Genomic DNA, 10,476 nt, shown 5'->3' with positions numbered 1-10,476 from the left:
TTCGTAGCTTATATAGACTCTTCCATGTCCCCGACTTTAATACTGCCAGGCTGTCTCTCAGTGCGCCCTGTCCCCTCTCAGGCCTCCTTCACTCCTTTGTCTCCTTCATCTTCACTGAGTGATTGGTTCTGAAACAGGACCAGGTCTGCCTTCTGTCTGTCCTAGAGCCTGAGTTAGCCCTTGCCTTCTCCTTATTTCCAAGTCCCTTTGTCTTCCAGTAGATGGAGGATTGCTACCCATTCAGCCTTCTCATAGAAGCAGCTTTAATTCAGCAGCATCCTCAGACCAGCTCAGCTGCTGGACTGGAGTTGAAGCACAGGATAGTGGAAGACAGACACTTGGGGAGGTAAATCTCTCACCCAGAATTCTGTCGGTGCTTCACAGTGACTGTATCATAAATCATCTAAACTGGGACACTAGGAAAATCGAAGAGGGTACTATTAATAATTATGCTGAGACACCAGACATAAAGCAAGACTATTCCAGGCCAACTCTTTAGGAAGCCTGGGATCACGTAACTCTCTGTCTTCTCCTTTTACCCTGCCATGTAGAAGTCATACTTCTTAACTCTTTCTGTGTAGTGAATCCTGAGGGGCCTGGGGAACCCTGTTTTCCCACTTTTTTCTACCCCACCTGTCTTACCCAAATGTCCCCCAACCCTCATATCTCCTTGCCCAACAATAAGAGACCACACTCATGCCAATTTGAGAGAGAAGCTCTATTTATACTGGTGGCACAAGTGAGCAGGAGTCCAGTGGGGACTCTCAGAGCCATGCAGTGTTCTCTTGAGAGTCATAATACAGGGGATCAGATCTCCTTCCCCAGCCTTTGCCTGGGGAGACTTGAGGCTTGATTTGTCTTTCCCTTGGCTCTGGACTTTGAGGAAGTTAGGGGTGGAGGTTTAGGTTTTGGGTTTCTCTGCCCCCAAGCCCCTCTCTGGATTTCTAGCTGCAATGTGCCTTTGAGCCAGAGTTGGTGGGAAAGCACTGTCCTAGATCTGGGTATGGTGTTGAGCCTATAGCCAGAGGAAGGAAGGAATTCCAGTGTAGAGTCTGCAGAGGGAAAGGACAGGAATGATGCCAGAAGCTTGTGAAAACGAAGAAAGGGAAGAGAAAGAAGGTGAAAAATCGGGTCCTACATTTGCTTGTCAGGAAGGACCAAGTCATTTTGTGCCTGAGAAGGCACAGTCCAAAGCTCGGGTTTTTACCACTGTTTGCTTTCTGGAGCATCCTTCCAGGTTTTTTTCATTTTTCTCACCATCTACAGCCAGTGAATCCACTCCGCCTGTGAAGTGGCTGCCTTAAGATTCAGCCTCCTCTGACACTTCCTGTGTGCAGATGTGCACAAAGATGGAAGCTGGGTGAAGGCTGAGGCCATCCTTGGAGAGCAGGTGTATGTGGCGGTAACCTGGGGGTGGTTGGAGGGGTGGAGAGGACAGCATCAGGAAGACGGCCAGAGCTGGGGTGTGGGCCGGGAGAGGGAGGACCATCTCACCTTGCTGCATGCAGCTCCACGGCAGGGTGTACTGACCAATGAAGTCGTTTCGGGATTTCCAGTCATAGTCTTTGACCACAAAACGCAGCAGGGCCAGTTCAGGTACCAGGATCCGGAAGCACAGTGTCTGCCCCCAGTATGGATTAAAACCTGAGCCAGGGAGGGTGAGTGAGGGAAAGGATGAAGGAACAGACATTATTGACGGCGCTGGTGAGTTGCTTGCCCTGTGTTCTCTTGCTTCATTTTCAGAGCAGTCAGCACTTTACAGGTGAGGAAACCGAGTGGATAAGCAGTCTGCTTAGGTCACCGTAAGTGAGAGACCTGGCTTCAGACCAAGTCCTCCTCCTTTGTCCTGTCTGCACTGCTTCCCCTAGAGGGGCAGGAAGGGTGACGGACTGTGCTTAACGGAGACCTGGACAGTGGGGAAACCACAGCCATGCTCCTCCCACTTCCCCAGCACTGCCGAGCGTCTCACCATTGTTCTCCACGTAGCTGGTCTCTTGCCGGGTTGTGTCTGGGCGGACGCCAAAGATCTCCACTCTCACCAAGGGGTCCACAATGGACTGTTCTTTGGTGTTGTCCACTTTGGGGAGTTGCTGACCACTGATTACCTGCAACCAGGGCTCTGGAACCTCACTAGTTCCTGCTCAGCCCAGCCCCCCTCCAGCTCTCACACCCTGGGGGGAGGAGGAAGGCTGAGGGGAGGGGGAGACATAGGACCTTGCACTATATGCTTATGGTTTACAAAACTAATTCTCATGGGTAATATATTTTCTTCTAGTACCTCACCTGCAATTTAAAATTCATCCAAGTAGAAATTTAATAAGGCCTGAAAGTGGGAAAGTTATGACAGCAACCCTTCTATAGCACTTCTGTGCCCTAGGCACTGTTGTCAGCACTTCAGATTAATGAGGGGCTCCCCAGGTGGCTCAGTGGTCAAGAATCTGCCTGCCAGTGCAGGAGACTCGGGTTCAATCCCTGGGAAGATCCCCTGGAGTAGGAAATGGCAACCACTCCAGTATTCTTGCCTGGGAAATTACATGGACAGAGGAGCCTGGTGGGCCACAGTCCATGGGGTCACAAAGAGTCAGACAGGACTGAGCACACACACACATACACACACACAGATTAATCTCAACAGTTCTGTACAGTAGGCAGTATTACCCCAATTTTGCAGGTGAGGAGAATAAGGTTAAGTTTGCCAAACATTACATGACTAGTAAATGGGTTTGGACCTAGGCGATTGACTCCAAAGTCCATGCTGCCCCATGAGGAACTTTCCCTCTATTACACTCCTGTCAGACCTAGCCGCCCCTGCCCCCCTCCCCCCTGCCCCAGGCTCTATTTCAGCTATCCCAGTTTCTTCCCAGTGGTTTTTCTTTCCATTATACCTGGATGATGAGGGTCTGGGCTTTGAAAGGGCTGATGGGCCTCTCAGGGTGGAAGGAACTCTGGGCATCGCGCAGGAAGTCTGGCTTCAGCACATAGCCACAGCCAGCGTTCTGGCGGAAGAGCCCATCACACAGGTCCATCTCCAGCCCGGCTGTCTGCATGTTCATAGCCACTGAGGACCCCAGGAGAAAAAAAGGAAAGAGTCACCTTGGGGACTAGGCAGCCATCTTCCAGGGAAACCAGACTGAGAACTTTTTGGGTGTAAAAGGGCTGCTGGCAACACTGGAGAATGTCTTTCTCAGCCCGGCACTCCCCTTGAAGCACTCTCTGGCCCCGCTGCCACCCAGGGACCAACTTCCCATCCATTGCCCTTGCACTCCGTCTTCCCTGTCCCTACCACTCCCTCACCCATCTGGCAGCCTGCATTCCAGAATTCCTGGGGGTTGTAGTTGGATGAATCCGTCCTCAGGCCACTGGGATACACTCTGCTTAACTGCCAGGCATTGTGCTGCACAAACTCATCACCTGTAAAGAGGGTGTGGGTCCTGAGATGGTAGTGGGTGGAGTGGACCCTCCTACTTCCTTGGTCCCAAGAGCCCCCGCCCACCTACTTCACTCTTCTCTCCAGCATCTCCTAAGGCTGTGACTGTCTCTGCTCCATGCAGACCACCTCCCCCAGCTGTCTTTCCACTAGAGCCTTGAGTCCACTGTTCACCTCCTATCCCCATACCTGGTCCGGGGAGTTCCTTAACTTCCGCGTCCCTCTGCTCCCTCATCCTCTTTCTTGGAACTCATCCTCCTACCCGTCAGACCTGACTTTACCCATCCCATTTCCATCCCTCCCTCTTGGTCCTGACCAGCCTCCTTGATGAGGCTCTTGGCCTTGGTTTCAGAGAAAGATGATGTTTCATAGAAGTGGTAGTGCTCCCTCGAGTGAGTGAAGCTATAGAATGTGACAGCCTTCAAGTAGACAACCAGGGCAGAGAGGGCTGGACACAAGATGGCCTTGGGTTTCTGGAAAAGGAGAGAGAGGATGACAGAGTTGAGCCATTAGCAATCCGAGAGGGAAGAAGCCAGTGGCCAAGATCTGAACTTCCCCACCCAACCTAAGGCTCTGCCCGCTGCCTCCCTCCTGCCTCACCTGCTTGGGAAAGAGAAGAAGCCCAGGCTTGGAAATAGGAGCCTGGGCCATAATCTGACAACACAAAGGCCGACACAACAGCGGGCACATCACAACCTGAGGATGGGAATGGGAATAAAAGCAGTCTACGTATACTAAAGGGATCAGTTTCAGCCTCTGGGCTTGAAGGGTTACTGTGCAAGTAACAGGTCTTTAACTTATCACTGCTAAACAGAGATGTCATCCTCACTACCTCTCATCTTTTAAAACAAATTAATTTTTTATCAAAATGTATATGAATCCAGATACATCAAGTTATGCAAATGGTCATGGAACTCACACCTGGAAGGATGTCAGAGTCCCAGAGTAACATCTATAGATTTTTCTGAATTCCCATTTCCATCCCTGGGCATGGCAGCAGGTGAGACAACACAGCTCCAGAGAGAACAGGATAATTAGCTAGAAGTCATTCAGCTGAGCCAAGCAAGTGCATAAGAGAGAGAAATGCAGACTTCAAAGCAAGATCTTGGTGATCCCACTGTTGGCAGCCCTTCCCCAACCTTTCATGCTCCTCCTCTTTGGCTATTTCTGGTCCCTTTTCAGACTCACCTTTTCCAAGAAACTTTCTAGCAATAAACCCACTTTAGTTGAGGTCATAGCAGTCACTCTAGTAAGCCCTACTTACCTAATATAACAACACACATGCACACATCAGTGGTTTTTGAAGTATCATTTAAAGAGACTGGGAAGTAGTACAAAGATGTCTCAGAAGTCACCTGGGAGACCCAGGAGAAAGCCAAAGAAGTACTTCAACCAGAATGACTCTGCATATATCTATTTTGTGACCTGAGCTTCCATATAGAATTTCATTAAAAAAAAAAAAAAAAGATCTCACAGAACAAAGAAGTTGGAAAGCCACTGCCATATGTCTGTATATGGCAATCTATATGATGATGCTGTGTATGGATTCTCATGCCTCTTGTCATTGGAGGCAAGGAGCATTTTGCTCCTTGGTTCTCCACCCTGCCTGGCTCCAGTCTCTTCACAAATGGGGTCTCAGCTTGTAGTACTGACTAATCAAACGCCAGAGCAGAAAGACCACCCTTCTGGCCTACCTTCTTTTTGTCCTCACTGCGAGGGCTCAGGTCCTGGGGCTCAGACTCCAGCTGGGCCTCCAAGTCCAGCCTAGCCTCCTGCTCTGCTTCCAATTCAGCCTCTGGTTCTTCCTCCTCTTCCTCAAGCATTAGCTTCTTCCCCTTCACAAGGATCTTCCCCCGAAGGTCCTAGGGGACAAAAACAGAGGGGCCTGTCTACCTGTCTGCTCTGGGCCCCTCCTGTGGGTCGTGCAGCTCCTATGCAGCTCTCACAGGACCATCTCAAAGGCAAAGGAAGCAAGTAAGTGGTCGGAAGTTCCCACAGGAAGGCTACTTGATACATAGAGCAGGGATTTCTTATGGTTAAGCTGACCTGTAACATCTCTAAGGTAAAAAATACATGCGAACCCCTACCTCACATTTGAGACGTAAAGATTCCTCATAGATTCAAGATTTACATGTAAAGAACATTAGAGTATTAGAGGAAGATAGAGACTCTTTCTGAAAAGCCTCAAGGTAGGAAAGCCTTTGAAAACTCAGAAGACATAAAGAATGATTGGCAGAGGTGACTACATAAAGGTTAAAAACCTGTAAAACAGAAGAGGCTATGAAGACAAAAAGAAAAAATAGACTGCAAGGGGAGTTTCCTGGCGGTCCAGTGGTTAGGACTCCACACGGCTGTGTCCTGGGTTCAGTCCCTGGTTTTGAACTGGGTCATGCAAGTCGTACAGCGTGGCCACCCCTGCCCAAATAGACTGCAAAAAAGTATTTTTAAAGCATTAATATCTTTAACATTTTTTAAAGTTATATATCAAGAAAAATTATAAACTAATATAAAAAAGTTTGTAAATAATATCAGTTAATTTGAAAGAATAAAACAGACCTTTGTTTTTTAAAAACTTTTTTTTCATGTTTGCCATTACGAATCATCTCACTACTGGAGTTGTTTGTAGTCATCCCCTTACACTGTTCAGTTGGAGTGAAATTTGGTTTTTTTCTGCACCCTGCCCACCCCCCCCACCCCCCCCCGCCACGAGGGCAACTTGACAATAATAACCAAAAATGTCAACATGCAGTTTTCAACCCAGCAATTTTTTTCCTAGGAATCCATTTCAAAGAAAGAGTAAATGAGCAAAGCTCTATGTACAAATGAAAAATTATAAACAACCTAAATGTTTACAATTTACTGGTTATTTTTACCACCTACTGGTTGAGTAAATTATGGTCAGTAACATAAAGTTTAATACTATAGAACTGTTAAAAAAGAAAATACATATGAAAAAATATTTGTGATATATATAAAAGGGATAGAAAGGATTATCCCATTCACATTTTTTAAAAATGTAACCATATATACATATATATGTCTATATAAGTGTGTAAAAAATCTATAATGTTGGCAGCTGTTATTGGAGAGGTTGAGATTATGGTGGGGTAATCTCCCTTTATATTTGTAGAGCCTATAATAATGAACTATCAGGAAAAAAAATGAAGATCTTCCATTGAAAAAAGAAATATAAAGTAAACAAATGGTTTTAAATTTAGAAAGCTATATCTGGAGTTTTATGTTGAATTAGATTTTTTTTTACTTCTTTTGGCCATGCCACTCGGCTTGCAGGATCTCAGTTCCTGGAGCAGGGATTGGCAGTGAAAGCTTGGAATCATAACCACTAGGCCACACTGGAACACCCTGAATTCGATTTTTTAAAAATTAAAGTTGTCTCTGAGAATATTAAAGAGCAAGACGGTCCATCTGAGGGTGAGAAGAAGGGAACAGATGGGCCTGGGAGGAAGAGCCAAGCCCGGTAGGGAAGCCTGGGCTAGAAGGCAGGGTCCCTACCTCGGGGGAGGGCAGCTGAGTGGGAGGCTGCCCATCCAAGGCTGTCGTCAGTAGCTGGTCCCCCAGGATCTCCGTCAGATGGCGCACGATGATCTCCTGCTGCTCCCAGCTGCAGTGGTTCTCCAGCGACAAGATGACTGGATAGTCTGACGTCTGGTCAGGAGGGGAAGGCATGCTGGAGCCAGAGTTCTGAGGCCTATAACCTTCTTGATTCTCCAGCTCCACCCCCACCCACCACCCCACCACCCACCCCCTGCCAATTATTCAACTGAGTACCCTGATTGCCAAAAGTCCTCTGACCCCATGCCAGGCCTCCAGGAGATCTGCCTGGGTCTAGGCACCCCACATCTAAAAGTCATTCTTGGGACCCCAAATCTCAGATCTGTGCCAGGTCTGACCCAGGTCCTTATGGGACCTTTGAGTTTTCAGGCTTAGAGTGGGAAAGCCAGGCCAGTGCCCCAGACATGTTCACGTTATACTTTCAGACTTTCATCCCCAGATAGCTATTGCCTCCCAGCTCTACCCACCAGTTTGTTTCTTCCTCCGCCCTCTCCCAGGTGGGTGACAGAAGTTTTTAGAAGTAATCATTACAGTTAGCAATTACTTCTATGACTACTTAACTAGTAACACATCCAACACTTATTCATAATAATCCCTTAATGTTTGCCTGATGCTTCACAATTAAAATCTCTTTTACGTATATGTCATTTGACATCACCTAGGTCGGGAAGATCCCCTGGCGAAGGGAATGGATACCCACTCCAGTGTTCTTGCCTGGAGAATTCTATGGATAAAGGAGCCTGTTGGGCTATAGTCCATGGGGTCACAAAGAGTTGGATACAACTGAGTGACTAATACTTTTACTTTCCCCTGCATCCCTCCCCAACCCCAGACCCAGAGTCTCTTCCTTCAGATCCTCTTGCTAATCACCAGTATTTCCATCCTGAGGCTCCCACCTGGAAGGCATACTGTCCTATAGCGGCCACAACATCTTTGAATGGGATGCGGGAGGTCAGGGTGTGTCCGTGGTAAACAATAGGTTCCCCGCTTGGTCCATCCCATATATCCACCTCCACACAGCGGCACCCCCGCTTCAGGGCCCTGCAAGAACCCCACCCCCCAGGGACGGGAGGGGTCAAGGTGTGATCTTTCACATAGGGACCCTCTTCCCTCTCTGGAGAGAACAGTGCTCACTGGCACTCACACATCAAGACTGTCAATTTACATCTCCGTGGACCCCTGTCTGTCTGCCGGGACACACCTGCAGCTCACACTGATCTCCACCAGGCCCTACTCAACAATCCTCCCTTAGGGAGCCATCACATACTGCCTTCTGGTGTTCTGCTTGTATATCTTTATATGACACCTGAGTTACTCAAACTCTCGGTAAATTTACATTTTACTTCCTTGCTAGGCTTCCTAGGGAAGTTGCACATGAAGCGACTAGTTCAGCTGCTGACATTACAAAGATGCCTTGACTATTTGACCTATTGCATGGTTAATCACAATAAAGTCAGGTACCATTTATTACCTATTGACACATAAATTACCTTATTGAATCCTCACAACAAGCTAGACAGAATAGACAGAATAGTAATCCTCTCTGTGTCTCAGATAGGGAAGCTGAGGCAGAGAGAGGTTAAGTATTTGACCTCAGAGTACCAAGTGAGGGAGCTAGTGGTTGATCTTAAATGGTCTGACTCCAGAACCTATGTTTTTAAATCCTCTTCCCTACTGCCTCCCATTTAACATTGAGTTTATTTATTTGTTCAAAATAAATTTGTCAGGACCCCTGGTGCCAAGGTAATTTCATGTCCTATGAAAGAGAAGCTGTGTTTACCCGCAGGGTTTCCACAGCACTCTCCTGCCAGTCTTCAATATCTCCTCCAAGTCTCTCAGGGACCAAGGAATCCTCAGCTCAAATCCCCCCACAACAGCATTTCAATTCCTGCAGTCAACTAACAATTCCCCTCCAACTTCCCACAGACCTTCCCATCTCATGAGCTGGACCCCTTCACCCCCCAGCCCCACAGCACCGTATGTATCCCTCCACGCTGCTCTGGCCACAAAGCTGGTCCCCCACCAGGTAGGTGTTGTGGGAGGAGTTGATGTAGTAGTGGTTCAGGGGTTGAGTCATGTCCTGGTAGAGAGGGTGGCAGGTTGGATTGAAGATGTCTCCGTCCTTCGAGCAGAGGTAGCCGAGGAAGCCATCCATGCTCAGCACATGCCGCAGTTTTCCTGGGGTGTGGAGTGGCTAGAGTGAGAAGCTCTCTGCTCAGAGCACCCCACCCCTCTCCAGGGCCCAGCCTTTCAAATGGTGTCCACTCCCAGCCTCCAGACCCCACTGCCCTATCCAGCCTGTCATTTCAAGCATCCCCATCCTCAGAGAACCATAAAAATACAAAGGGAATTATTAAGATCATGCTAGTCCAGTGCTGCCCAACAGAACTTTCTACAGTGATGGAAGTGTTCTCTGGTCTGCACAGCCCAGTATGATAACCTCTAAATAAATAAAGCTACTGAGCATTTGAAATGTTGCTGTGTGACTGTGGAACTGAATTACTGTTTTGTATTCACAGGAGATTGGCTCCAGGACTTCCCCCTTCCCCATGCTGCTGCTGCTGCTAAGTCACTGCAGTCATGTCCGACTCTGTGCGACCCCATGGACGGCAGCCAACCAGGCTCCCCCGTCCCTGGGATTCTCCAGGCAAGAACACGGGAGTGGGTTGCCATTTCCTTCTCCAATGCATGAAAGTAAAAAGTTAAAGTGAAGTCATTCAGTCATGTCTGACTCTTAGCAACCCCATGGACTGCAGCCTACCAGGCTCCCCTGTCCCTGGGATTCTCCAGGCAAGAGTACTGGAGTGGGGTGCCATTGCCTTCTCCGGCCCCTTCCCCATAGCAGATACCAAAATCCATGGACGCTCAAGTGCCTTACACAGAATCTCATGGTACAGTCGACCCTCTGTATCCGCGATGTGGCACCTGTAGATACAGAGAGCCGACTGTAATTTAAATTTAAATAGTCACATGGGGCTCAGGGTTACCATGAAGGACAGCACAGTATTTAGTCCAAAGGACTAATTTCATAGATGGGGCACCCGAGGCTCAGAGAGGATCAAAGTCAAAGACTTGTTAGTGACAAGACCAAGGTGCGTGCATGAATGCCAAGTTGCTTTACGTCTGAAGACTCTTTGTTACCCTATGGGCTGTAGCCTGCCAGGCTCCTCTGTCCTCGAGATTCTTCAGGCAAGAATACTGGAGAGGGTTGCCACGCCTCCTCCAGGAGATCTTCCCAACCCAGGGATCGAACCTACATGTCTTACATTTCCTATGTTGGCACAGGCGTTCTTCAGCTCTAACACCACCTGGGAAGCCCCAAGACCAAGGTACCTGTGTGTTATGCCCTGGGCTGTGTAGCTACTGCTTACTATGGCCTGAGGGTTTCTTGAGCATTGCCAAGGACATAACATGCAGCATCTCCCTTAATCCTCTCACCAACACAATCAGGTGGATATAACATAATCTGCCCTGAG

The 10,476-nt window shown here is 48.2% G+C and overlaps 1 protein-coding gene across 8 annotated transcripts in view; it reads right to left on the bottom strand.

Annotated features, from left to right (window-relative positions):
* Positions 1–703: 703 nt before the first annotated feature.
* PLCD4 (phospholipase C delta 4) overlaps positions 704–10,476 on the bottom strand; it is a 31,984-nt gene continuing 22,211 nt past the window's right edge. For 6 of the 8 annotated variants that reach the window (XM_019976747.2, XM_070772288.1, XM_070772253.1 and 3 more), the window contains 10 exons: positions 8,977–9,178; positions 7,897–8,041; positions 6,941–7,093; positions 5,122–5,289; positions 3,744–3,900; positions 3,295–3,411; positions 2,886–3,058; positions 1,970–2,105; positions 1,495–1,644; positions 704–1,407 (listed from right to left, as the gene is read on the bottom strand). In XM_019976747.2, coding sequence (XP_019832306.1) covers positions 1,301–1,407; positions 1,495–1,644; positions 1,970–2,105; positions 2,886–3,058; positions 3,295–3,411; positions 3,744–3,900; positions 5,122–5,289; positions 6,941–7,093; positions 7,897–8,041; positions 8,977–9,178 — 1,508 coding nt within the window. In that variant the 3' untranslated portion in view covers positions 704–1,300. Of the gene's footprint in view, positions 1,408–1,494; positions 1,865–1,969; positions 2,172–2,885; positions 3,059–3,294; positions 3,412–3,743; positions 3,901–5,121; positions 5,290–6,940; positions 7,094–7,896; positions 8,042–8,976; positions 9,179–10,476 lie in introns of those variants that run through there. The other 2 variants (XM_070772266.1, XM_070772280.1) reach the window with 2 other exon arrangements.

The sequence above is a fragment of the Bos indicus genome, chromosome 2, assembly GCF_029378745.1.
Source record: "Bos indicus isolate NIAB-ARS_2022 breed Sahiwal x Tharparkar chromosome 2, NIAB-ARS_B.indTharparkar_mat_pri_1.0, whole genome shotgun sequence".
In the NCBI taxonomy this organism is placed as follows: domain Eukaryota; kingdom Metazoa; phylum Chordata; class Mammalia; order Artiodactyla; family Bovidae; genus Bos; species Bos indicus.
This window is presented reverse-complemented; position numbering and strand designations above follow the sequence as displayed.